The 27,800-nt window shown below is 43.6% G+C and overlaps 1 protein-coding gene across 1 annotated transcript; it reads right to left on the bottom strand.

The window, feature by feature from the left end:
- Nucleotides 1-1,103: 1,103 nt before the first annotated feature.
- Nucleotides 1,104-27,298, bottom strand: ftsj3 (FtsJ RNA 2'-O-methyltransferase 3). The gene is made up of 21 exons (XM_084309300.1): nucleotides 27,133-27,298; nucleotides 26,897-27,002; nucleotides 26,732-26,778; nucleotides 24,494-24,573; nucleotides 19,878-19,977; nucleotides 18,557-18,751; nucleotides 18,331-18,446; nucleotides 18,125-18,229; nucleotides 17,597-17,697; nucleotides 17,200-17,310; nucleotides 16,183-16,377; nucleotides 13,534-13,669; nucleotides 13,180-13,379; nucleotides 12,458-12,578; nucleotides 12,000-12,084; nucleotides 9,915-10,047; nucleotides 9,129-9,232; nucleotides 8,701-8,803; nucleotides 7,494-7,677; nucleotides 5,872-5,966; nucleotides 1,104-4,169 (listed from the first exon to the last, which is right to left on the bottom strand). The coding sequence occupies exons 1-21, from the start codon at nucleotides 27,197-27,199 to the stop codon at nucleotides 3,899-3,901; spliced, it is 2,655 nt and encodes an 884-aa protein (XP_084165426.1). The 5' UTR covers nucleotides 27,200-27,298; the 3' UTR covers nucleotides 1,104-3,898.
- Between the last annotated feature and the right edge of the window lie 502 nt (nucleotides 27,299-27,800).

The raw sequence follows: 27,800 nt of genomic DNA, 5'->3' as shown, positions 1-27,800 counted from the left end.
TGAATGTTGATTAGAGCCTTGACATAAGTGGCTTAGCTTCAACTTTCGTTCCCTATATTCATTCATTGTATCCCCACACGCTCTAATCAATATTCATTCATTTTATCACTCCCAGCTGCTAGCTAGGCAACACTTTGATGAACATTGTTACTCAGCTGATAGAGTTATACCCTTCTTGCTGTCTTGTCGCACAGAACTTGTAAGTCGCTTTGGATAAAAGCGTCAGCTAAATGACTAAATGTAAATGTAAAAACAAAATTACAAACATCTCAAAACAAACTGGTCAGACTACTGCTTGACCTTACTCCTAGAACCCACCTGACCCCTGCCCACTTTGACAACCTAGGATGGCTTAGAGTAGACGACAGAGTACATGAACTTGCAATGGGCCGTCTACAAGATACACTACACGACCAAGGTACCCATGTACATGTCAAAATACTTCCCAAAGGTCAGTGAATACCACAATCACACCAGAGGGAGCTCCACAAATCATGTTAAACCCAGATTCGGCTCAAACAAGGGACTAAACACGTTTCGCAATTATGCCACATCAATGTGGAACGCCCTACCCAAAGCAGTCAACAGCGACATCTAGGCAAAAGAGAGCCCTGCTTGGTATAGCGACAGTGGCTCGGGAGGTAGAGAGCAGTCATCTGGTAATCCAGAGTTTCCCGTTTAGATTCCAGCTCCTCCCAGGCAGTGTGTCCAAGTGTCCTTGAGCAAGGCACTTAACCCCTAACTGCTCACGATGAACAGGTTGGCACCTGGCATGGTTGCCTCTGCCGTCGGTGTGTGAATGTGAGGAACAAACTAACAAATTGTGCTTTGGATACAAACTATTTATTGTGCTTCGTTTACTTTTTCTTGTTTTGGTCTGATATGTGGGTTGGAGTTTAGCGACTTATTTTACTCTTGGCAGATCCTGAGGTGTAGCCAGCAGTACTAACAACACCTCCCCATCTCCATTAACATCAGACCAAAACAAACATTTAAAACCAAACACAACACCAGGCTTGTTCGTCTGTTCCAACTTCCACGACATAGATTCTACCTTTAATGAAGCAAATGGCATTCTGATGTGTAAATGACAGCAATTCATTTCAGAAAAACATTTATTATCAAAGGTGTTTAGACTGTATTTACAAGATTAAGAGGAAAATGTCTCACAGTAAATGCATATGTATCTAATTTCTGAATTAGGGGTGCATAAATACCGCTCTTTCAGTGCCGACACAGATTCTTGTAACACAACTGTCAACAAATCACTTTTACAAACAATTCCGACTTGGACCATGACTATTTTAAGGTTAGTGGACAAAGGTTGTTGAAAGATAATCCAGTTTTCAACATCAGAGTTCCAACACAAACATAAAACAAAGTTTGGAAATTTGTGTTTGGTAGATATTTCTCTGTTGTAACAATGCTTCTTGGCAATACATTTTATACCGTTGGAAAGCCTGTTTATTTACCTTTTAAATGGTGCCCCATTTGTAAGGAACATGCATTTGTAGGATGAGCAGCACAGCTGAGTATGTGGGTTGCGCCCATGAAAAATGTGACAAATCTTATTCAAACAGCTTATTCTGCCGTTGCTATCGACTCTTGTTTGGTGGATTGGATGATTGAAGTCTATCAGTAACAAGGAAGAAAAGAGACATTTTGGCAATTTATTAATTGAATAAACAGTCGGAAGCCTCAGTAGCGTGTGGAAGAACCATACACAGCCACAACAACCTGGCACCTCCTCAGATATGGACCTCGATCAGACCTTCATACACTGAGCTATGGTCACTTTTCCACACCCTACCAGGGGCAATCCCATATCTCCAGTCTGGGACCAAACTCCATCCTCCAAGATGACAACGCTCGCCCCCACAGAGCGGGGTTTATCAGACTACCGCCAGAATTTGGGAGTAGAGAATATAATGGCCTGCCAACAGTCCTCCTGACCTCAACCCAATTGAACACTTGTGGGATCAGCTTAGGCGTGCTATTCGTGTTAGGGTGACCAACACAACCACGTTGGCCGACTCGAGAGTTGCGACAAATCCTGGTTGAGGAGTGGAATGCCATCCCACAGCAGTGTGTGACCACGCTGGTGTCCAGCATGAGGTGCCAGGCTTTTGTGGCTGTGTATGGCTCTTCCACACGGTACTGAGGCTCCTGACTGTTAAATTAATAAATTGTAAAATTGCCAATATGTTTAATTTCTTCCTCGTTACAGATAGACTTCAATCATCCAAAGAGTCAATAGCAACTGCAGAATAAGCTGTTTGAATAAGACTAGTCAAATCTTTCATGGGCGGAACCCACATACTCATTGAGCTCATCCCACAAATGCATGTTCCTTACAAATAGGGCACCATTTAAAAAGGTAAATAAACAGGCTTTCCAACGGTATAAAATGTATTGCCAAGAAGCATTATTACAACAGAAATAATCTACCAAACACAAATTTCCAAACTTTATGTTTAGTTTTTCATAAATTTGGGGGGGAAAGCACAATCAAATCACATTTACATTTCTGCTAGCAGTTATAGTACTGGGGAATTTCTTCATTACCACCAACTATGGTGATGTTGACCCGGCAACCGATAGGCAGCTATGAATACATCCCTATTAGTCATTATTGTGTCAAACTCGTTTTATTCCAGCGGTTCAAGCACTGAAAGAACTCCACTCAAAGAAAGAACAGCAAATATTCAATCTTCTAAATAAAAAATACATATACCCAGAATGCATTATCTTTTAAGATCCTCAAGTATATGGGGGGGTGGGGGGGGGGCTGGGTAGATAGAGGGACTTCATGTAAGAAGAGTGTCAGTCACATGGTAGTCCATAGGGTGCCCTATTGCCAGTAGAATAACATTTTAAGCATAGTGATTTGATTAATGTGGGTGTCGAAATTGTTCCACACGTTCAAGCACTACAAAATCCACAAATAGTGAAATATGGTAGGACTGCTGTTGAAAAATGCTGGAAAATTTCTATTATAAAATTTTTGGAAAATTACCTTGTTTCTTTCTAAGCAGATACATACTCGAAATTAATTTTGCCGAACCACTGCTGCCTGGGCGCAGTGATTTCACGCATCCGACACTTGAGAAGCTCCGTTTACCAGGAAATTGAGTGAAGTGGATATCATCAGATAGTTACAGTAGCCCAGGCAGCAGTGGTTCGGCAAAAAAAGTACGGTATGTATCTACTTAGAAAATGAAAATGTCCAATAACTTTTAAAAATGTATTTAACCCCGGGATAGATGGCAAATAAGCGATTTCCCCCAAAAGTTGGCGTGTTCCTTTAACCCGTCATTGGCCAGATGTACTACATTCTTGCCTTCCCTCATGCCGATCCTACTGTAAGAGCAACGGTTGGTTGCTAGCTAGCTAGGAATTGTGATATTGAAATTGTTGTCATAGACAGTTGACAATAGTAATAATCCTTTCTCAACGCAGAGGCTGACACTTTCATAACCAATAACCATTTTTACAGTTACAAACTGAAATGTTTCTATGCCCTCGGAGAGTAAAGTAACCACAAGGGGAATTGCGAATGGTATGATGTTGGACGGGTTCCAAGAACATGGGGGGGAAACTACTCGAGCAGCGGAGTTACTAGATGACTGACACGCTCCATTACGGCAGTTCCTCCAACAATGACACCAGAACTTTCCGTTTGTCCGAGGGAAGTGAATAAGGATCAAGAAAAGAGGGCGGGGTTTGAGATAGGTCAATTGCAGCCATCTTAGCTCACCGATGGAACCTCATTAACATACACCCGCTACAACCCCCCCCCCCCCCCCCCCACCCAGCCCCAGAATTTCCCCAAGGGGATCAATAAAGGAATATCTTATCTTACAAGGCGGCAGGTGACATTAACTGACAAAGACAGAATTCAAAAATCCTTGCGTCCTTTCTTGGGCTTCACTTTCGCGCCTTTCCCGCCTTTTCCTTTGGCTCCGCCCCCCTTCCCCCGTTTTCCTTTGCCTCCTTTTCTTTTTTCTTTACTCCGCACGGCCCGTATGTCCTTCTTCATGCGACCGTCCACCACCTTGAAGGCGCCCTTGACGCCGGCGGGCCGAGATACCTTCTTCCCCGTGCCCTTCTTGGACACCAGGTAGGTCACCTCCCTCTTCTCCTTACCGATGCCTGCCTTCTTGTAGATACTGAGAGACAAAAGGCATTCATTATTAACGGGTTGGCGAAGCCTTTTACAACTGTTGCATGACCAAGATTACAAATTTCATTTTTATTTATCCACTGATTTTGTATCTTGTAAAAAAACAAAAACGTATACCTTTGTATTGTACGGTTTGTATAGATCGTTGTGTATTAAATGTATGGACATAAAAAAATTAAAAAAAATGTATATGGTGTGACAATAAAATTTAATTATCTGAATCTGAAGTCAGTTTGACTGGCAGGTTTTGCACAGGTTCCAAAACATTTATATACAAGGATTGAGAATCTTGATATAAGCTGTAACAACATAGATCTATTCAGAGCGGGCGCTAGCTGCTACTTGCCTGTATAACATATCTTTTAGTATATATGTAGTAATACAATTAAGTCACGTAAAGCAAAAACCAATCAGATTCCACTAAGATTCTGTAGTAAAAGAAAAAGAAAAAAAAGAAACAAGTGCCCTTAATATTTCCACTCTGAATATCCAGCATGTAATCATCAGCTACAGGGATTGCAGTACAGCATCTAATCCAGACACAACCCTATGCAACGCACAGGCCACCACAGCCAATGAAGACATCCTGATCTGCAACATGTGGTTTGAAAAGCAGATTCTTTCTCCAATTGTGAATCCGTGTCCCTGTATAACTGAAAGGGTAGAGCACTTGACCCCCACCATCTCTTTGAATGGAGAGTTATCCGCATCCAAGTGTCCGTCATACATGTCATTGTATTTTCTTCATATTTTAAGTCACTGGTAAATTACAGACAACACAGAATTATTAATTTGGTCAAAAAGGACCACTTATACCAGCTTCTAGACATGCGCCATCCATTGGTCCCTAGTTACCACGGCAACCACTCACTGTGATTCCCAGCCTTTTTGGCACATCTTTAAAACTCACATTTCACCTCAACATGTAAGATACAACTATTCTCATCACAAAATCACATCACACTTAATAATTTTCTCTGAATGTTATTTTCTCTGAACCGCCATCTTTAGTGTTATGGACTTCAAAACCCCCCGCAGTGCTTTGTCTCCTCGTTCTATAGAGCGTCTCTGCTACCAAGATCAGGGGTTCGATTCCACGATATACTTAACGGTACAAGTGTTAATATATACTTACTCATAGTATATATTTAGATTCTAGTGTTTATTGTAACCATATTTATCATAATGTATAATATTACTGATAGGGCATACAGACCCCTCATCTGCACCTTTGATCACACTGCCTACTTTCTCATATGCGTATATTCAGTTAATTTGATTGTTTACACTGCCTATTTCTACTGTACTATAATATATTCTATTGCCTGTATTTATGTCTCCTACTATTACCATGCCCATAACCCCCCCCCCCCCTCCCCCATGCTGCTATGATGCCTGAATTTCCCGAAGGGGATCAATAAAGGAATATCGTATCTTACAAGGCAGCAGGTGACATTAACTGACAAAGACAGAAAGGCAGAATTCAAAAAGTTCTCGCTCATTTCCCTGCGTGTCCTTTCCCGCCTTTCCCCTTCCCACCCTTTCCTTTGGCTCTGCCCCCCTTACCCCGTTTTCCTTTGCCTCCTTTGTCTCGTTGTTCTTTATTGTTATATTAAGGCTCTCTGGGTAAAAGAGTCCGCTAAATGTACGTGCACGTTCTGGTATCCGGTTGTAGCGCTCCACCCTACCTCTTGAGCTGGGCCATCTTCTCCCTCTCAGAGATGTCCACTGTGTTGACGACGGCCTCTGCCTTCTTCTTCGCAGACTCCATCTTCTTCAGCATCTGGTAGAGAGAGAGATGCACAGGATCACAAAATCAACTTCCATGTTATTTCTCTCGTTCTAACTTCTCACCCTTTCGAAATGAGAAATATATCTCCCATTCCCAGTCATTATCCTAGATTATTACATGGCGTTTTGACATTCGCCGAAATGCGGGGCGGCTACGTGGCGTAGTGGGCAAGGCGCTCGCCACAAAATCTGGAGATGCTGGGCTTGCCTGTTCGAGCCCAGCGCTCCACATTTGCTTTCAGTGTAGCTGGTCGTCCGCAGTAATACACATTGGCCGTATTAGCGGGTGGGAAACTGATGGGTGGGGATCGGGCGTTGTGGACAGCGACTCCTACAGGTCGGTTGGTGCGCCTGCGCAGTAGAATCAGGAAGTGTCGGGGGCAGCGTGAGCCTCCCACACGTTACTCCTCGCCACTGAGAGATCGAGCTGCGCAGGTGAAAAGATGCGACTGCTGTTACCTCAAGTACCGGAGGGGACTTGTGCCATGTATGACTTAGTCCACATTGCAGCCGGCTTGTGGGAGGCAAGAAACAGCGTTCGTGACAGGGGAGGGTTGAATTGGATGATACGAAATTGGGATGGGAGAAAATATAGAAAATGGGAGAAAAAGTGGATAAAAAAAAAACATTCATTAGGGGAGCTCCAGTAGCTCACCACGTACCGCAAGTGCTATTTCAGCGCCGTGGACAACCGTGCTCGTCACGGATCTGGGGCTGAGCGAGTTCGAATCCCGGACTGCAGCCGTGCCTTTCCCAGAGTGTCTTCCCCCCCATCTGAACCCTTTCAGCCTGCTTCTGTCGGTCGAACTTGACCAAGTATAAATGCGATAAACGTATAAAAGAGCCAGGGAAATGGCCAAAGTTAAAAAAATAAAATAAATAAAAAAACATTCGCAGAAATGCTTGATTGTGATTGGTCAATAGCGCTCGTCAGAGGTCCGTTATTACTCGATAACGGACCTCTGCCGAGCAATAATGACCGCTGTTCGCAATCAAGCCCACTGACACACTGCAGCAGTGCAATCAGTCCACACACCTGCCGGCGATAATAATAACTTTATTTGGGCTGACAGCGGACTGAGCCACAGAACAACTGCGTCTGCATTTGATCTCGTCTTGTCGATGGTGTAAAATGAATTAGGTATATTGTTAGTAGGTTGGGTCCTGAAATAAGTAAGGGATAATGTATAGCTACGAGGTCATTGTCGCAAAATAATTGACCTTCACTACGTTTAAAACACCTCGGCGAGGCGCCTCGGTATTCTAAACTCTGTGTCGGTCAATTATTTTGCGTATTACTGTGGACGACCAGCTAAACTGAAAGCAATGTGGAGAGCGGGGCTCGAACAGGAGGCATCCTGTTTGAGCCTAGTCTCCAGCATTTGTTGCGAGCGCCACGTAGCCGCCCTTGTTGTACATAACTTTTAAGTCGCTTTGGATAAAAGTGTTCAGCTAAATTACGTAAGTCTCTCTCTCTCTCCTCTCTCTCTCTCTCCCCCTCTCCCTCCATAGTCCATACCCTCCTCTTCTTCCTGGCCTTGGCCTCGGCCACTCGTTTGATGGGCCTGGCGTTGATCTCCTTCCACCTCTGCTTGTACTCCTCCACCATCTCCTTGGTGACGGGCGTTGGCTTCCTGCGGTGCTTCTGCTCGTCGTCTATGAACCACGCCGGCACCTCGTGCTGGTCCTCCGAATTGGCAAACCTGCGTAAAGCACGTGCAGCCGGGTCGATACAGGGGCTCTGTGTGCAGCCACGTCCTTCATACGTTGGACTAAGACTGGGTGATATATTGTTTAATTTATTACCAGTGTTGGGACTAACGTGCTACAAAGTAACGTGTTACAGTAACGCCATTACTTTTGGCAGTAACTAGTACTCTAACGCATTACTTTTTAAATACAGTAAGTCAGTAACTCAATTACAGTTACTAAATAGTTCGTTACTGCGCTATTTTTATGTAGATTGGTAGCGAGCGGCAGCGAGCTGCAGTGCAGTCCTGACTCCTGTGTCACATGCAGAGACACGTTGTGGCCGTGTTTGTGTTTACTCTACTCTAGAGTAGACTGTCATGGCGGCGCCCACTAAGTCGAGTTTTTACACATGGAGATATTCTCACTATTTCTCTTTTGTCGAGCACAAAGAAAATAACGTTTTAGTTTAAATGTAAATTGTGTCTTGGCTCAAAGATCCTATCTACTGCCCAAAACAGCAATTCAAATCTGTTGAAGCACCTGGAGAAACAACATGCTTCAACAAAGCTAGTAGCTGAGTCTAACGTTAAAGACCCGAACTCATCCGACTCATACAAAAATGGAAAATGAGCTAAAGAAAAGATTTGAGGGGCTGGACTACATCTCGACCACCGGAGACATTTGGTCCGTCCACAACAACAGCTTCCTCGGGATAACATCTCACTGGATAAACCCCACTACTTTACAACGCCTGAAAGCTGCATTGGCCTGTAAAAGGATAAAGGGTAGGCACACGTACGATGTCATTGCTGGTGAGATTGACCACATTCAAGCGATTGAAATAGTTGTTTTTGTTTTTTAAGTAACTAAAGTTACTTTTCACAGTAACATTACTTTTTGGTGTAAGTAATCAATAAAGTAACAGAGTTACTTTTGAAATGAAGTAAATAGTAATATTTTTCCGTAACTAGCACAACACTGTTTATTACCCAGTGCTACACTGGAGCACCGCACACAGACAACACACAGTTTACCTGTGGAAGGAGCCGTCCATCAGATCCCTCGCTATCTTCTTGGAAGTGGCGATCTTGCAGCCTAGCGCCAGGCCTTCTGGGTCCAGGATTCTGGCACGCTTACCTGAGGAGAAGAAACACGAATCGCATACAAATTTACAAACGGACCATTTTGCCAACACTATCCTGATGTATCCCCAGTTTGCGTGTCGAATTTAACAGACACCATCTCAACTATCGAATCCACTTAAAAGTCCTCTAATTACTAGGTGTAAAGGGATTGACTACAGAACTGCAACAAGCAATTCAAACATTTTCCAAACACACCGGGGACTGGAGAGCGATGAGTATCGACGCCAATGCTCATTCAATGTGTCCCACGTCTCGAGTCTTTTGGTGCATTTTAACGTCCAGCTGTTGGACGTTATGGGTCCTAGTAAGTGACTCACTGATGCGCTCCACTGGGACCACCTGCATGTCTTCGTCCTCAGCCTCTTCTGGGAACCCACTGCCCCCCTTGGCCCCTTTGGCCTGCTTCATCTTGGCAATGTCCCTAGAAAAACACACACACAAGTACAGTCATACTTACTGGAACTGTGTCACATGTTTTACAGTACATTTTTGCATTTACATTTAGTCATTTCGCTGAACGCTTTAATCCAAAGCGACTTACAAGTTTTGTACGACAAGTCAGCAGGAAGGGTACAACTCTATCAGCTGAGTAACAATGTTCATCAAAGTGTTCAGTGCTACAGTGTAGGTTAGTAAGTGCACGACAGTAAGGTTACCGGTAGTTAGGGTTCGTTTTTTTATTTATTGAAGAAGTGTGTCTTTAGTCGACGGCGAAATATTGGATGGGTTTGGGCAGTCCTAACTGTATGCATTTTGTACTTTAGTTTTATAAATTGGATACTTTGTATGGTGTTTGGTCTTTATTCTTTTTACTGTATGAAGCACAATCTTAGGGGGCTCATACAGAACCAAGCATTTCACTGTAATGTACATGTACCTTATGTGTGACAAATAAAGCAAGACTTGATATCCTATTTGTTGGAAGAATTGGAACTGGAATCAAACATCTTCTAATGACGACCAGCCGATACTGCACATACGATGTACATATAGATTATCCTGGGAAAAGTGCCAGTGAGACTATAGTTGGCAGTAATGTTGGTGGTATTGTGTATCTCGACTAAAGAGCACCGTAATGTCATGAACGTTAAAGGGCCGTTTACTTTTCGTCATCACTGCTGTCATCGTCAGAGTCGCTGTCACCCTCCGGCCCGGCTTTCTGTGATGGTCCCGTCTCTTCCTCCTCTGGCTGAGTGGACGCTTCCTCCTCCTTAGCTTTCCTCTTCTTGCCTTTACCTGAAAATACCGATATGGTGAGTAGATGCAATCATACTGAAACAGCCTTTTTACTTACATCACACTATTTTGTTCACAGCTTATTTAAATAAGAGTTCCTTCCGTCTTCTCTTTGTGTACATTTTAATTCTACATTCATGTCACTGCCAGGTTATTCCAGTACCAAGGTGCATTTCATAAATTCTATTCCAGTAGACATCATTAGCATTAGTTAGTGATGCTATAATAATAATAATAATAAAATAAATACACATAGTATTTATTCTCACCGCATATATATTTCGGCTGTCCTATATATATATATATATATATATATATATATATATATATATAGGACAGAATATTCACTTAATATGCTTACTTCATATATCTATTCTATTCACATATATGCTTACCACTTGTATCTACCATTGCTATGTCCGCCCATTACAATCACGCAAACTGTCTTAACGCCTGTCCCATCTCCCTGTCTCCCTGTGAGCTGCTGTCCCGGAGTGATGACCGGAGTGTCGGACGTCCCGTGATGAAGACCGGGAGGATGCGACCCTCTCTGCGTGCCCCCCTGTCTCCCTGTCTCCGGCTGTCTCATAGTGATGACCGGAGTGCTGGACGTCCCGCGATGATGACGGGGAGGTTGCGACCCTCTCTGCGCCGCCCCCCGTCTCCCTGTCTCCGGCTGTCTCGGAGTTATGACCGGAGTGTTGAACGTCCCGTGATTAAGACGGGGAGGACGCGACCCTCTTTGCGCCGCCCCTATGCCTCAAATAGATCCGCTATCAGCTCCATCTTTAATCTTTCAAAATTTTCAGTTGCTATCGCTATCAGCTCCATCTTAAAATTGTCTAAATGTTCAGTTGCTATTGCATGCACGCATCTGTGTTTCACTACACACATGAGTGCATGCTTACCAACTGTCCGTCTGTAACACTACTATCACCGACATCTAAGAAGGGAGATCCCCCCTTGAATTGGCCCTTCTAAGGTTTCTCTCCTCCACATTGCCTGTGGTGCATTTTTTCCTATTGTTAGGTTTTAGTGAGTTTTTCCTTACCTTCGCATGGGGTATGTCTGGGAGTGTTTGCATTGCATTCATTAATTTTGCATTTATTTTAAATTTGTTGGACCTTATGGCGTTCTCGTTTAGTTTCTTGACTTATTGTGATGTTTCTTCTCGACTTGTTTAAAGAAGATGTGTCCGGCCCATGGGGACATTAATGTGTGTTGTCGGGCCTTACAAATACATTTGATTTGATTTATGATATACACCCGTCTGTACTTAGTCCTTTACTATATCTATACATATCCTACTCTTACTAGTTACGCTGCTGGCCAGTACGACTACTACCATACTGTCTTTTTACACCTGTATCATTGTACATATTATACTACAACTCTGTACATACATCTGATTAGCACTACACTCCGTAGTACTCATTTGTATATGTTGTACCCAGTTGAATCACCTGTACATTGTATATTGCTGTTGCACTCTACTGCTACATTTACACTCTGGTTGGATGCCAAACTTCTTTTTGTTGTACTGTACTTGCTGTAGAATGACAATACATTTTAATCGAATCTAATCTTCTAGACATCGTTATCTATACAGGAGTAGTTTGGATGGAGCTGCTTCACTTTTTGAATGGACCGAAATAACTTCAAATTTGTACCAAATCATGTGATGACCAAGGACAGTGTCATGGATGTGAAGCAACCTCACATAGATTGAACTGGTTTTACACAGAGTGCTAAGCATGTGTGCTGCCACTAGGGGGCAGAGTGGCTATATGCGAGTGACGGAATCAGTGAATGAACGAGTAAGTGACATTGCCGTTCAAAGTGGTGCTTTGCATCTAAAGGTGTAACTAATCATAGGCTTCTTATAAAGGGTGGAGTGTTCCTTTAAGCCTGGACAGGCCTGTTCCTTGACAGAGAAGATGGTTACCCCTTACCTGTGGCGTCTTTGTTCTGAAGTATCTGGGTCTGTTTGAGCTCGCTCTCTGCGTCTCCTTCCAGATCAATCTCAGAAAAGATCCCCTGTGAAACGAGCAGGAAGGAAGGCAGCATCAGAGGTCAAAGTTCATGTGAGAATGTTTCCTTTCTGTTCTCCCAGCTGTTAACAGACTAGTTATGCTACCTGGCTAGCTAGCTACATGTATCCAGCATGCCGGTCAGCGGTGCAACAGTTAATAGGGTCCCCTCTCAATACACTACTACAGTGTAGGTGCCTGTATTTTTTTTTAGACAAAACGATATTCGCATAAACAAATAGATTGAAAAAAATAAAAAGTTAATGACTATTTGAATATTCGAAAATCGATGCCCATCCCTAATACCGACTGTGCCTTTTATGTGCGAACACATTCATTCCTGAGCAGTTTGGATAAACACCGTTATGCTGCATCCTCACCTTGCTGAACCACAGGTTGGTCTCTCTATCCTTCTTCTCATCCTTTCCTTCCAGTGACACCAACAGTCCACTGCCTTCTTCTTCCTCCTCCTCCTCCTTCTCCTTCTCCACGAAGGTCACCCTGGAACACACACACAAACAAACAAACACACACACACACACACACACGCACACAGAGTCTGAGCTAGCCATCGAGTGAAACGTGGGCTGGGATAAAGGAACGGCATACACAGATGTATAACCAATTCATATTCATAGATCAATTTCAAATGCCTTTTACAAATATCAAGGCACTGACTGAATTGGTTCACACAATGTTCATAATTGATATTAAATGATCAGTGTCAAATATTAAATTGATCAGGGGATGCTTTGTCCCCTTTGTCCAAATAATTAATTAAATGAAATTAGTACAGGATTGTGCAACGACTTTCCATTGAACACGCTGTTCCATACAAACGGTTGGCTCCACCCAGTCTGGTTCAGTCATGCTGCCCGAGACGACGGATCATGTGCATAAAGACGGCAGCCTCCTGGACTGACATCATTCATCCTAACTATTAGCTCCATTCATTTTCTAACCTGGACAGGTGATGATGCAAAACAAGGAGGTCGCCATCTTTACACACACCTGAGGGAACCATGGGTTTTATTTAAATCATTAAACCTGAATCAATGGAAACCCTGCTGTCAGAACCGTGTCAGACACATCCTCTCCTTACTTCTTGTTCTTCAGTACCAACTTCGTCAGCTCCTTCTCCCTCTGCTCCACCTCCTCCAGCTCCTCGTCCTCCAAGTCGGAGTCCAGGGAGATCAAATCCTCGTCGTCCTCCTCCTCCTCGTCAGACAGATAGATGTCCTCCTCGCCCGCCAGCAGGAAGTCCGCTCCCTTCATGTCCCCCCTGGTGATCTCGCACAGAGCCTGGGTGAAGGGTGGAGGCAGGACAGACATTAAGAGTAGTCAGATATGCCTAGTTCACACAGGGTGTGTGTGTGTGTATGTGTGCGCGCACGGGCGTGTGTGTAAATGCGTGTGCGTGCATGTATGTGTGCATATGTGTGTGCGTGCGTCTTACCCTGGCCTTGTTGATGGTACTGAGGGAGAACATGGAGGAGTCGGTGCCGTCAGCGATGGAGACGCCCGGCAGGTCCATCTTCAGCTCCACCCGCTCCCTCAGCTTCCTCTTCTCCTTCAGCAGCTTCCTCTTCTTCCTGGGGGGGGGGGGGGGGGGGGGGGGGCACATTGTCACACGACACTAGGGCTGTACCGAATGCTTCGAAGCTTCGATCATAATGTTGACATTCGAATTCTAAATCAACATTCGAAATGTTTATCTTTTTTTTTGTGTCTATTCAATCTGTTTAAACCAATGGCGGTTTTCTTCACAGTTGCAGTTAAAGATTAGGCTACACTAATATTATACTATAAGACGTCACCATCACTTTCATACCAACTGTGCCCTTATTGGATTATTTATGTTGACGAAACTGATGAGTTATATTCATTAAAGAAAGTTGATTTAATAAAAGAAAAAGACTCATTTAATCAGATTAATCACTTTATTCAAATTGAGGATTTAGTTTGAAAAAGAAAAAGAAAAACCATTTTATCTATTTCTTAATTTTTTTATGAAGTACCGGTAAAAAAAATTACACGACACCCCTTCAAAATAACAGCGGCTCACGGAGTTGAAGTACTGGGCTCAGTGAACAAGGTGTAGTGGTTAACACTGTCGCCTCACAGCAAGAAGGTCCTGGGTTCGATTCCCGCTCGGGGACCAGGTTGCCGGGTACCCAGGTGGGGTATTTCCCGGGCCTTTCTGTGTGGAGTTTGCATGTTCTCCCCCCGTGCTCGCAAGGGTTTCCCCTAAAAAAAACAATGGAAAAACATGCAGAATAGATCGCTAACGCTGTCACGTCCCTGCCCGAAGATGGACAGGAGCACTTGCTCCCGGCTGCCCTTGGACGACGGGATGTGTCACAAAGTTAAGAATGTGTGTGTTTCCTATGTGTGTCGCTGCATGACTACGTTACAATGTGTGAAATGAATAAAGACTTCTTCAAAGTCCAGTTTTAATCGTAATCTTAAACCCTGTTTGTGCGGTAGTCGTAGGAAGCACGGCTGTACGCACGCTACGAGAGAATCCGTCTGTGCGATGAATGGATTTACTGCAGTAGCACCCGTCCACTGCCTTCTCCTTCCTCCTCCAAGCCTTTTCTTTTGCGTGTGAAGTGAGGGTTTGTATGAAGTGATCAATGCGCCTCGCAATTCTACTTCTAGTCTTATCGTGCGTCTTGGAGTAAAGAAACGAGCCAAACGCCAAAAACGAGGCATAACATGTTGATGTCTTGTATACGGCGGTTATGTCCCTGCAATTTACATTATGGACAAATAAAGGTTTAGATTTTTGTGTGCCCTGTATGCAGCACTCATGTCCTTTGCCAGTCACATACCTGTTACCTTTCAAAAGAGAAAAGGTCCTTTGTGCTATATATATATATATTATTCCTAAAATTGCTGCACTTCGTTAAAAATTGCATTGATCCAACTGTTGGGTCTGTGTAGTAGCGAATAAACAAGATTTTGCTGCTTAAACGTATAATGTATATTCATTCATTCATTGATTCACTCATATACCAAAATCCATTTGAATTGAAAGATGTTGCTTTTCGCATCAAATATTTTAAACATGTCAAAAAGACTGGTATAATATGGGCCTTTAAACATGTCAAAAAGACTGGTATATTATGAGTCTTTAAACATGTCAAAAAGACTGGTATACTATGGGTCTTTAAACATGTCAAAAAGACTGGTATATTATGGGTCTTTAAACATGTCAAAAAGACTGGTATACTATGAGTCTTTAAACATGTCAAAAAGACTGGTATACTATGAGTCTTTAAACATGTCAAAAAGACTGGTATATTATGGGCCTTTAAACATCTCAAAAAGACTGGTATACTATGGGTCTTTAAACATGGCAAAAAGACTGGTATAGTATGGGCCTTTAAACATGTCAAAAAGACTGGTATACTATGGGCCTTTAAACATCTCAAAAGACTGGTATATTATGGGTCTTTAAACATGTCAAAAAGACTGGTATATTATGGGTCTTTAAACATGTCAAAAAGACTGGTATACTATGGGTCTTTAAACATCTCAAAAAGACTGGTATATTATGGGCCTTTAAACATGTCAAAAAGACTGGTATACTATGAGTCTTTAAACATGTAAAAAAGACTGGTATATTATGGGCCTTTAAACATGTCAAAAAGACTGGTATACTATGGGTCTTTAAACATGTCAAAAAGACTGGTATACTATGAGTCTTTAAACATGTCAAAAAGACTGGTATACTATGGGTCTTTAAACATCTCAAAAAGACTGGTATACTATGAGTCTTTAAACATGGCAAAAAGACTGGTATATTATGGGCCTTTAAACATGTCAAAAAGACTGGTATACTATGAGTCTTTAAACATGTCAAAAAGACTGGTATATTATGGGCCTTTAAACATGTCAAAAAGACTGGTATATTATGAGTCTTTAAACATGTCAAAAAGACTGGTATACTATGGGTCTTTAAACATCTCAAAAAGACTATTATGGGTCTTTAAACATGTCAAAAAGACTGGTATACTATGGGCCTTTAAGACTAGAGAGACACAGAAGGACAGGTCTTCAGAAGGACAGAAATGCTCGTCTAACCAGCGCCACACCGTACCGTTTCAGATCCGCCACCTCCTCGGCTTTCAGCTCGGCCAGTTTCGTCTCCATCTCCTCCTCGTCGTCCTCCTTCTCTGCCCCTCCCTCCTCCTTCTTCTTCTTCTCCTCCTCCTCCTTCATCTTCTTCTCCAGCTCCTTCTTCTTCTTCTTGGGCATCTCTTCTGTATCGCTCTCTTGTTCATCTGAGCTCAGACTAGAGATGAAGCAAAGGAAGCATATTGTAAGACAGAGAGAATGTGGTAAAGGGGTGTTGCTATGTGAACTGAGCTGATCCAGCCTGCAGTACCGACTCCTCCCCTCGCTTCCTCTAACAAGCTTCCAGTTGTGGGAAGGGTTCAAATAGACTTCTTCCAATGTTGTATTACTCTGAAGAAGACACTGTGGAAACGTCAGTGAATCTTTTTCACCTTGTTCAAAGTCTTTCTAAGATGCTCCGTGTGCTCCAGTACTAGGGTTGGGTACCGTTCACATTTGAACCGATACCAGTTCCTGGAATTCGGTATCAGTACCTTTTTTTGGGTACTTAACTCTCTCTGTAATAACAATCTTTTTTATTTCAGTTGTAAAAAAATAAGTAAATTCCAACATTGTTATTTATTTAGGACATTTTGTTATTTATTGTTGTACCACAAACTAAAATCACATGATCATGTATTTGTGTTTTTAAAATTTCAACATTATCTGGCCACCCTCAGTAAATATTATCAAACTCCTCTGGCCTCGTCTGGTCTTTCAAAAGACGGGACAGTAATATATATATGAATCGGTACTCGGTAGTACCGATGTAATTTGGTTGGTACCCTTAAAAGCACAGAGTTCGGTACCCAACCCTTTCCTCTTTGGTGATCACATCTGAGTAGCATCGGTCCTTGTCTGAACAGGTTTAGCACTAAACTCTCAAGTTTGAACATGGTGACAGTTGTTTGACTAGGACTGTTGTTTTTATGCGTTTTATGCGGCTTGTTCCATGTTCTCGTTAAGGACTTTGATGTGCTCATTAAATTAAGGACTTTACCTGATTTCTTGGTCCGGCCCCTTTTCTGATTTCTTGGCGGCCTCATCCTTCTCATCCTTGATCTTCTTGGCCAAGTACCTCCTCAGCTTGGATCTCCAGTTCAGCAGCAGCCTGGACACAACAAGAAAAATCTATATTCTCCTTTGGTTCATTACAATTTACTCAAGCCTAGTAGCAGACACAATATTTCTGACACTGGGAATACATTCCCTGAGGTCCATAGATGTCCCTAGATACCAGGAATATGCAAATGGACCTTGTAGAAGTGGAGCAATCTTCCATTTTCTTGGGTATGTACTTTTAGGCAAATTTTCTGAAAACATGACTAGGGCTTAAGAGGTTAACGGCACCTTAATAATCCTGATTCCTAATGGAGCGTGTGACACGGTTTGCTTACCGGAGTTCCTTGCGGCCCAGAACCTTAATGTCACCGCAACATTCTTTGATCTCGTCTGAGGTGGCCGGGTGATCCTCCAGCTCTGGGTTGTCGAAGGTGATCTGAACAGACAGGACCCAGAACACCAGGGTTAAGCTGCACACCGTATAATACTGTACACAGGTATACATCCCACACCGATGTGCACAAGTCCATTATGTAGTTTCACCACCCTGCCAGTTTGGTCCTCAGTGCAGGTGACGTGAGTAACAAGTTTTTCTACAACTCAAGTTCAGACCTATGTTACTCTATTTCATTAGCACTAAAAGTGAATCTTTATTGTATCAGAAACTTCAGAATGTCATCTTTCAAAAGAGACCAGGCTCATGCATGTGCTATAAGTATAAAGTACAGTATTATGGTTTAAAAAAGAAAAAGTATGCAGTCCCCACGTTCAAGTAAAAAAAATTGCCACTTTTGGGGGAGCCTGTTAAGAGGTTAAAACACCATACATTAGACTTTGAAGAATTAAGAGTACAAATATCTCACCTCGTTGGCTTTACCGAGGAAGTCCACAGGGTTTTCCGCTTTGAGGAAGGTGGTCACTGAGAAAGTATGGTAGAGGGTCAGTTCACCGTCTGCGTATCCCTCCGCCTGGAGTGGAAGAGGTACAAATTAGTCGGTGATGAGTGGATATAAAAAAATAAGTCGTTTTTTTTTATCTTAAATGTACACATGGAGACATGGAGACGCACCTTGGCCTTCTTGATGGGGATCAGATCTTTCACCGCCTTAGCCTGAACCTCCACCTCTTTGAACGCGTGTTTGGGGTCAAAGAACTTGCTGTCGATTTTGTCTGGCGCCAGGAAACCTAACATTCGGGCCGGGGGAGAAAAGAAAATAACTCTTTATTAGCCGAAATATCCAGGATGTAAAACGTCCTCCTTGACCGCGTGGATGAACTCCGTGAGGACCACCCACCCTGGCAGATGACGAAGATCTCAGCGGACTCGTTCCTGGAGGCCTGCGGTTTGGTGGCCTGCACCTTCTTGAAGAACTGCTGGAAGATCCACAGCAGCGGCTGGTAGTCTTTGGAGCGGAACACCTTGGTGACAAAAGTGCCACCTTTGGCCAGGAAGTCAACGGCCAGCTTCAGAGCCATGAGAGTGAGGTTGGCTGGAGGAGAGAGGGAGAGAGAACGGGAAGAAAGATTAAGATGCATGTCGTTGGGGGTAGGTGTACTTCAACTCTCTAGGACCCTAATACAAATAAAGTTATTATTATAATCTATTACTGTAATAAGCCTATTTGGTGTTTCCCAGCCAGAGGGTCTCACAGAGCAGGCTGTTCTTGACGAGGAGACTGCAATAGACTGCTGCAGTCGTTTTACCAGTCTGTAGTAGCCAGCGTCATCTTCTTTTCTGTGGTATGCTGGGGGGGGGGGGGGGGGGCTACATCAACTCAAGGGACACCAACAAACTGAACAAGCTGGTGAGTGAAGGCTAGCTCTGTGGTGGGAGTTGAGCTGGTCAAACTAGATTGTGGTGGCAGAGAGGATGAGAAGGAAGCTGGCCGCTATCCTGGAGAACCCCTCGCACCCCCTCTAGCCAAGATGAGGAGCATGTTCAGCCACACTCAGCCACACCCCCCGCCCCGACATCCTCCACCTACCTTGCCAGAAGACTGTGCTATACCATCCTCCACTTACCCTGGGAGAAGACCATGCTATACCATCCTCCACTTACCCTGGGAGAAGACCATGCTACACCATCCTCCACCTACCCTGGGAGAAGACCATGCTATACCATCCTCCACCTACCCTGGGAGAAGACCATGCTATACCATCCTCCACCTACCCTGGGAGAAGACCATGCTACACCATCCTCCACCTACCCTGGGAGAAGACCATGCTATACCATCCTCCACCTACCCTGGGAGAAGACCATGCTATACCATCCTCCACCTACCCTGGGAGAAGACCGTGCTATACCATCCTCCACCTACCCTGGGAGAAGACCGTGCTATACCATCCTCCACCTACCCTGGGAGAAGACCATGCTATACCATCCTCCACCTACCCTGGGAGAAGACCATGCTATACCATCCTCCACCTACCCTGGGAGAAGACCGTGCTATACCATCCTCCACCTTCCCCTGGGATAAGACTGTGCTATACCATCCTCCACCTACCCTGGGAGAAGACCATGCTATACCATCCTCCACCTTCCCCTGGGATAAGACCGTGCTATACCATCCTCCACCTACCCTGGGAGAAGACCGTGCTATACCATCCTCCACCTACCCTGGGAGAAGGCATCGTGCACCCAGTTGGCTCCCACGTTAGGAGCTCCATCATTTAGGACTACATCCACTTTCCAGGTCTGCAGTTCCTTTCGGATAGCCTAATGACAAAAAAAACAAAGAAAAAACAGCATTGTATCAACCACAACCCTTGAGGAGAAGGGCGGGCAGGAAGGGGGGGTGGATTCATCAGCATATTAGCAGTATATGAACATTGGTCCTCATTCTCGAACGTGTTCGTAGGTACCTTTGTAAATATCTTGGTAAAAGTTTCGTACGTCTCCTTAACTCCGTAACTAAAATCTTCGTAGCTGCGTTCCCACTTCCCATGAATGGAATATGTCACTAATTCTTAAACTGTGTGCAGAACGTCAGGGGCCGTATGCAAAACAGCAGAGGTTCGGCATTGCACTGCACCATGCTGATCTATTCAACAGGTAGCGCGCGGAAGCGATTTGTGACTGATCTCAAAATTAGATTACCGGTAGATTCAAATGTACCGTTATTACACAGCACAAGTACAATACACCATCCAACCAGAGTGGATAAATAAATAAATGCATGGAGAAACGGCTTAATGAGGCAGCCTCAGCACGCGAGCACACACACACACACACACACGCTTGTCAAGAGCCAATTGTGCAGTCGTTCAGTATTGATGACATTACTAAATGAGATGTCATGCTAATATGTCATGTTCTACACTCTACAGTAGGACTTACTACTATAATACCTCATAAAACAAGTCATTAGAATAATAGAACCATACTTTGCTGTAACGATTAATTTCGCACGTATGTGCTCTCGTGCGCTGAGGCTGCCTCACTAAGCCGTTTCTCCACACATTTATTAAGTTCTAGCAATAGGACTATAAACCAACAATAAATAATATCATAGACAAGAAGACAGTATATGGCATATTAATACAGTATCGGCAATCCCCAATTACTTGTCCCTTGTCCCAGAGAAAGCTGTTGAAAACAGGGTTTGGTTAGCCACATATTGGTTATTATCACCATGTAACAGAGCCACATATTGGTTATTATCACCATGTAACAGAGCCACATATTGGTTATTATCACCATGTAACCAGGGAGCGAAATTAACTTTTTGACTCACCGGCCAGTGGCGGGTAGATGGGAAAAGTCTACCCGCTAGGCCTGCCACGATAACACATTTTGCTGGGCGATTAATTGCCCCCGAAAATATCGCGATAAGCGATATTATTGCGACCGGTTAGAGAATTTTTTTTTGAGACATTTATTTCCCAAAACTTTTATTTTGAAGCCCACCGCTCCGTCTTTTCCGGTGTTTTAGACTTTTCCCCGGCGCTGCACCTGGACCCTAGTCAGCAGCCCTCACTCATGCGATGTAAACCAGGGACTCGAATACGCATGTTGTTGTTGTAGGACATTGATGCCAAGAGCTATCTGTAGCTACTGCTGGATGGCGTTGGGACAACGCCTCAGTGAACTATTTAGTTTACTGCGACATTTCGTAGTGACTAGTTACCTAGCCAACGGAGGTATTATGCACTGGACTATTGCTGGAGGATTTGTTGATGTCGGGAGCTATCCGTAGCTAGCCGGCTGGATAACGTTACACAATGCCTCGTGTATTAAACTAAGTGAATAGTTGACTGGGTCATTTTGTAACGGTAGCTAAGGTCCCACACTGACTAGACTAACGTCACGGTGAGGCAATAGCCTCTGTTTACATGCAGGCATTAGCAGCAGCAGCAGTGCTAACTAACGTTACATGGTTACAGAAACAGAAACAGGTGGGGAGGGGGTAGCAGCAGCAGCAGTGCGCGGTGCGCGCTTCATGTCTGCTGAGACAGCGAGTGAGAACTCCGCTAAAGAATTGGATCATGATTTTCGGTTTTCACATGACTATTTGATAGCCCGTCACACGGCGCATTTAACGCTACTTGATTAAAAGGAGCAACACTATTGAGAAATGTAGTTAAGCTATGTGGCGTTGCCCCACGGAGCTCCTGATGGAAACAAGACAAACGTCTTTCTCAGGTCTGCATCCCCTTAACAATTGTATGTATTGAGCCGTACTGTATTGTACCCATTCTGCAATCTGTTAAATAAAGTTTTCATTCATTCATTCATCTGTGCTGTGCTCTGTAGTAAAGCCAGCGGCCCGCCTCCCAACACGGACAGTGACTGACAAGGGGCACTGGTTCCGCCTCATTAAAACAAACGCGCAAATAGCAATTAATCGCGCCCGTCAAAATCATTGCATTAATTTTAATTATCGCGGCAATTAATCGATTTATTGCTTATCGCGGCAGGCCTACTACCCGCCAAGCATATTTCTTACCTGCCAATATATATTTTATATATACAATTCTTTTTTAAATAAAATATATATTATATAATCATACTTGTAGTTGTATTATCTGCGAGACATCGCCACCACGCAATAAGTCAAAATGCTTGCTATCTGCAAACAGCTCCACTGTCTGTTTTGGCTGTGTTGCTCTTCTAGAAAAATAATCCTTTCAGGGTTGCCTATTGAAATACTGTACACTTTCCTACTGTACACTTTCCTGATTAATTGAAATGGGGGACCCTGATGTAAACAAGACGAAAGTCTTTCTCTGGTCTGCATCCCCTTAACAATTGTGTGTATTGAGCTGTACTGTATTGTACCCATTCTGCAATCTGTTAATAAAGTTTTCAATCAATCAATCAATCACACCTCCAGTACAGAAACATTGTTTGAGTTTGCGTGTCAGGTAGACCATTGATTGACAGTCGAGTCTGCCAATTACATCACATCGCTTGCACTCCGGTGCTGCAGCTGGACCCATTGCCCACCTCTGCTGTTGATAACGCTAGCAAAGTTATTATACACACAGATACACAGTGGGCCAGTGACTTTGGTGTAGGGGTGTAACAATGCATCGATCCTAAGGGGGAAATTCAACTGCATCGATTTGAAAATGTTAGAATAGATTATCGCAATTTTAATGTGTACACGTTATGTTATTGTCATGTCCGTTACAGCCAACACACCGACATACGCTACTGCATCAACGTTATGATTAACAAAGCAAGGCATTCGTTTTGTTGCATTAACGTTATATTACTATTGCTATCGATAAATCTAGGTGTTCTAAAATATATTGCTATTGGTAAGAGAGACTATAATAAGTTGGTGTCTCGGAAAACGAGAGCCCTGATCGCGGAGTTTCAGGAAGTAAACAAGAAAAATTAGAGCTTCCGATTGGTCATTTGCTTTATTTCCCATGAAACCAGTCACTTCACTCTACTGTGATTGGACCGTTGGCTTGAGTGCAATGTGGGACTTGTAGTTTTTTAACGATCTCGCAGCGGAGGAAAAAAAAGACGAGAGAGGCTATAATCTGTATTCGCACAGCGTGCGCGTAATTGATTTTTACCGTTCGCATACAAATATTTTTAGGGGCCTGCTTATGAACTACACGTCTACACGCCACACGGCGGGCAGCCCTCTAAGTGTCATGCGCCAAAGGTAAAAACAGACCGCCCCTGGCGGGCGGCGGGCTTTAGTTTCGGTCCCTGCATGTAACAGAGCCACATATTGGTTATTATCGCCATGTAACAGAGCCACATATTGGTTATTATCACCATGTAACAGAGCCACATATTGGTTATTATCGCCATGTAACAGAGCCACATATTGGTTATTATCGCCATGTAACAGAGGCACATATTGGTTATTATCACCATGTAAGAGAGCCACATATTGGTTATTATCACCATGTAACAGCCACATATTGGTTATTATCACCATTTATTACATGGCGTTTTAACATTCGCCGAAATGCTTGATTGTGATTGGTCAATAGCGCTCGTCAGAGGTCCGTTATTACTCGATAACGGACCTCTGCCGAGCAATAATGACCGCTGTTCGCAGCTGTAGCAATCAAGCCCACTGACACACACTGCATCAGTGCAGCCAATCAGACACACCTGCCGGCTGCCGGCGATGACAGCGCGGAGCGACAGAACAGAACTGCGTCTGCATTTGATCTCGTCTGGTCGATGGTGTAAAATGAATTAGGTATATTGTTAGTAAGTTAGCCATGTAATAAGCTGGATAATGTATAGCCTATACTCGGTCATTGTCGCAAAATAATTTACCTTCACTGACGTTTAGAACACCTCGGCGAGGCGCCTCGGTATTCTAAACTCCGTGTCGGTCAATTATTTTGCGACAATGACCTCGTAGCTATACATTATCCCTTACGTAACAGAGCCACATATTGGTTATTATCACCATGTAACAGAGCCACATATTGGTTATTATCACCATGTAACAGAGCCACATATTGGTTATTATCACCATGTAACAGAGCCACATATTGGTTATTATCACCGTGTAACAGAGCCACATATTGGTTATTATCACCATGTAACAGAGCCACATATTAGTTATATCACCATGTAACAGAGCCACATATTAGTTATATCACCATGTAACAGAGCCACATATTGGTTATTATCACCATGTAACAGAGCCACATATTGGTTATTATCACCATGTAACAGAGCCACATATTGGTTATTGTAACAGAGCCACTGATTGGTGTGTGATGATGTGGCGTGTGGTTCCTCTCACCTGTCTGCACTTGTCTGTGGTGATGTCCTCCTGCAGGGTCACAACGTTGGGGATGGTCTTGATGGGAACCAGATCAACAGCTGCGGTGAGCGGGAGGAAGAGGAGAGTTCATCAGATCTCTACTTATCTAACCAAAGCAGCAGCCTTGTGCAACCAAAAACCCTGAATACGCCAGTAGAACTGCAGGAAAGAGCCGTTCAGCTGCTCAAATCCTGTCAATGGTGCATTTTATATAGCAGCTTTTATCCAAAGCGCTTTACAATTTTTGTTCCTCACATTCACCCATTCACCCACACAGTCACACACCGACACCGGAGGCAACCATGCAACCTGCTCATCGGAAGCAAACAGGGGTTAAGTCTCTTGCTCAAGGACACTTCCACACGCTGCCCGGGAGGAGGAGCGGGAATCTAACTGGGAACCTTCCGATTACCAGACGACCGCTCTACCTCCTGAGCCACTGTCGCCCTGTAATAAAAATCTATGCCCACACTTGTTGTTTTATCACTCTCACCTGGAGTGTCAGTCGTATCAGACATTTAGGTCATCTTGTTGTCCAAAACCACCACTCACTCTCAGATTTTCAATGGCTTACATACAGCTCTGTATCCAACGTAGAGCTGCTGTGCTATGTCACCTGTATATGTACTGTATACAGGGACCGAAACTAAAGCCCGCCGCCCGCCAGGGGCGGTCTGTTTTTACCTTTGGCGCATGACACTTAGAGGGCTGCCCGCCGTGTGGCGTGTAGACGTGTAGTTCATAAGCAGGCCCCTAAAAATATTTGTATGCGAACGGTAAAAATCAATTACGCGCACGCTGTGCGAATACAGATTATAGCCTCTCTCGTCTTTTTTTTCCTCCGCTGCGAGATCGTTAAAAAACTACAAGTCCCACATTGCACTCAAGCCAACGGTCCAATCACAGTAGAGTGAAGTGACTGGTTTCATGGGAAATAAAGCAAATGACCAATCGGAAGCTCTCATTTTTCTTGTTTACTTCCTGAAACTCCGCGATCAGGGCTCTCGTTTTCCGAGACACCAACTTATTATAGTCTCTCTTACCAATAGCAATAGATTTTAGAACACCTAGATTTATCGATAGCAATAGTAATATAACGTTAATGCAACAAAACGAATGCCTTGCTTTGTTAATCATAACGTTGATGCAGTAGCGTATGTCGGTGTGTTGGCTGTAACGGACATGACAATAACATAACGTGTACACATTAAAATTGCGATAATCTATTCTAACATTTTCAAATCGATGCAGTTGAATTTCCCCCTTAGGATCGATGCATTGTTACACCCCTACACCAAAGTCACTGGCCCACTGTGTATCTGTGTGTATAATAACTTGGCTAGCGTTATCAACAGCAGAGGTGGGCAATAGGTCCAGCTGCAGCACCGGAGTGCAAGCGATGTGATGTAATTGGCAGACTCGACTGTCAATCAATGGTCTACCTGACACGCAAACTCAAACAATGTTTCTGTACTGGAGGTGTGGTTGATTGATTGATTGAAAACTTTATTAACAGATTGCAGAATGGGTACAATACAGTACAGCTCAATACACACAATTGTTAAGGGGATGCAGACCAGAGAAAGACTTTCGTCTTGTTTACATCAGGGTCCCCCATTTCAATTAATCAGGAAAGTGTACAGTAGGAAAGTGTACAGTATTTCAATAGGCAACCCTGAAAGGATTATTTTTCTAGAAGAGCAACACAGCCAAAACAGACAGTGGAGCTGTTTGCAGATAGCAAGCATTTTTACTTATTGCGTGGTGGCGATGTCTCGCAGATAATACAACTACAAGTATGATTATATAATATATATTTTATTTTAAAAAAAAAATTATATATAAAATATATATTGGCAGGTAAGAAATATGCTTGGCGGGTAGACTCTTCCCATCTACCCGCCACTGGCCGGTGAGTCAAAAAGTTAATTTCGCTCCCTGACTGTATACCTGTATGTCATGATGTATGTCAGAAATGTCATGATATATATCTGTATGTTGCGTAGCGTATGCCGTATGTCATAAATGTCATGAATTGAAAATGGGGGAGCCTGATGTAAACAAGACGAAAGTCTTTCTCTGGTCTGCATCCCCTTAACAATTGTGTATTGAGCCATACTGTATTGTACCCATTCTGAAATCTGTTAATAAAGTTTTCAATCAATCAATCAAAACCACATCATTGATCAATAATATGGTTGTGTGTTCATAACTCACCAATAATAAGACTAGAAATTGGCATAAACTTCGACGCCACCTGCGACCTGGAATGAGATTTTGAAAAAAGCAGGTGTCATCACAGTGTATTACAGCTCAGTGGGTAAATATAAGTTAAAATCAGCTTGTTAACGTTAGCTGTTGACAAGTGTCACACCAACTCACCAACCGCCTGGAGCAGCACACAAGTCCACCACAGCCCTGGCTTTCTGTAAGAACTGGAATTTACGATTGAGTTGAATTAGCTTGAAGGAGGAACGAGAACGATATCCTGGAGAGAAACAAACAGAGGAGGACGAGGTTAATTGTCATTTTAGAAAGTATGAAGAATCCTCCTAAAGCCGGGTCCCACTAAGTGCCAACCATGCTACTAAAATCAGACCGCGCCTCGATAACCTTACCCGTTTCTTTGGCTAAGTGGTAGAATTTATCTTTTCTGGCCTTTCCAACTTTGAGTTTCTTCCCCATGTTTGATGTTGTGCTTCTCTTCGCCCGTTTCTACAGAAATATTAGTTATGGTTTGTGGGGACTTATCGCCCGCACCACATCGACACAAACAAAACACGTGTAGGTTCTGCGGCGCGGATATTGTACGTCACACGACTTCTTCTTCGTTTTCCTCGGTGCACCCAAACACGTCTCTGGTACATCATCAGCGCCACATGCTGGTCATCAACTGAACTGGACTCCCAGTGGATCTGATCTGTGGGTTCACAAGGTCAAGGATGTAGTACACGCGGGTCGCGTCTATTCGAAAGGCAACCGGTTCATGCGTTTTGCGAATCTGATTTGCCACATTGGAGGTGGGGGGGGGGTGGGGGGGGGTTGGGTAGGGGACGACGACACTGTACATTGTACATTGGAATACTGACAAAGCCATACTTGGTCATTTACTGACTGTACAACTGGGTTAGGACATTTGTAGGGGCCAGTTTCGAAATGCAGTCTCCCGTAGGTGTTCTTTGAGAGTGTTTTTGAAAGTGGGTAGTGATTCACATTCCTTTACAGCTTTGGGTAGGGCGTTGCAAAACGTGTTTAGTCCCTTGTTTGAGCCGAATCTGGGTTTAAC

Source organism: Notolepis coatsorum (assembly GCF_963971535.1).
Source record: "Notolepis coatsorum genome assembly, chromosome: 2".
NCBI classification, from domain to species: domain Eukaryota; kingdom Metazoa; phylum Chordata; class Actinopteri; order Aulopiformes; family Paralepididae; genus Notolepis; species Notolepis coatsorum.
This window is presented reverse-complemented; position numbering and strand designations above follow the sequence as displayed.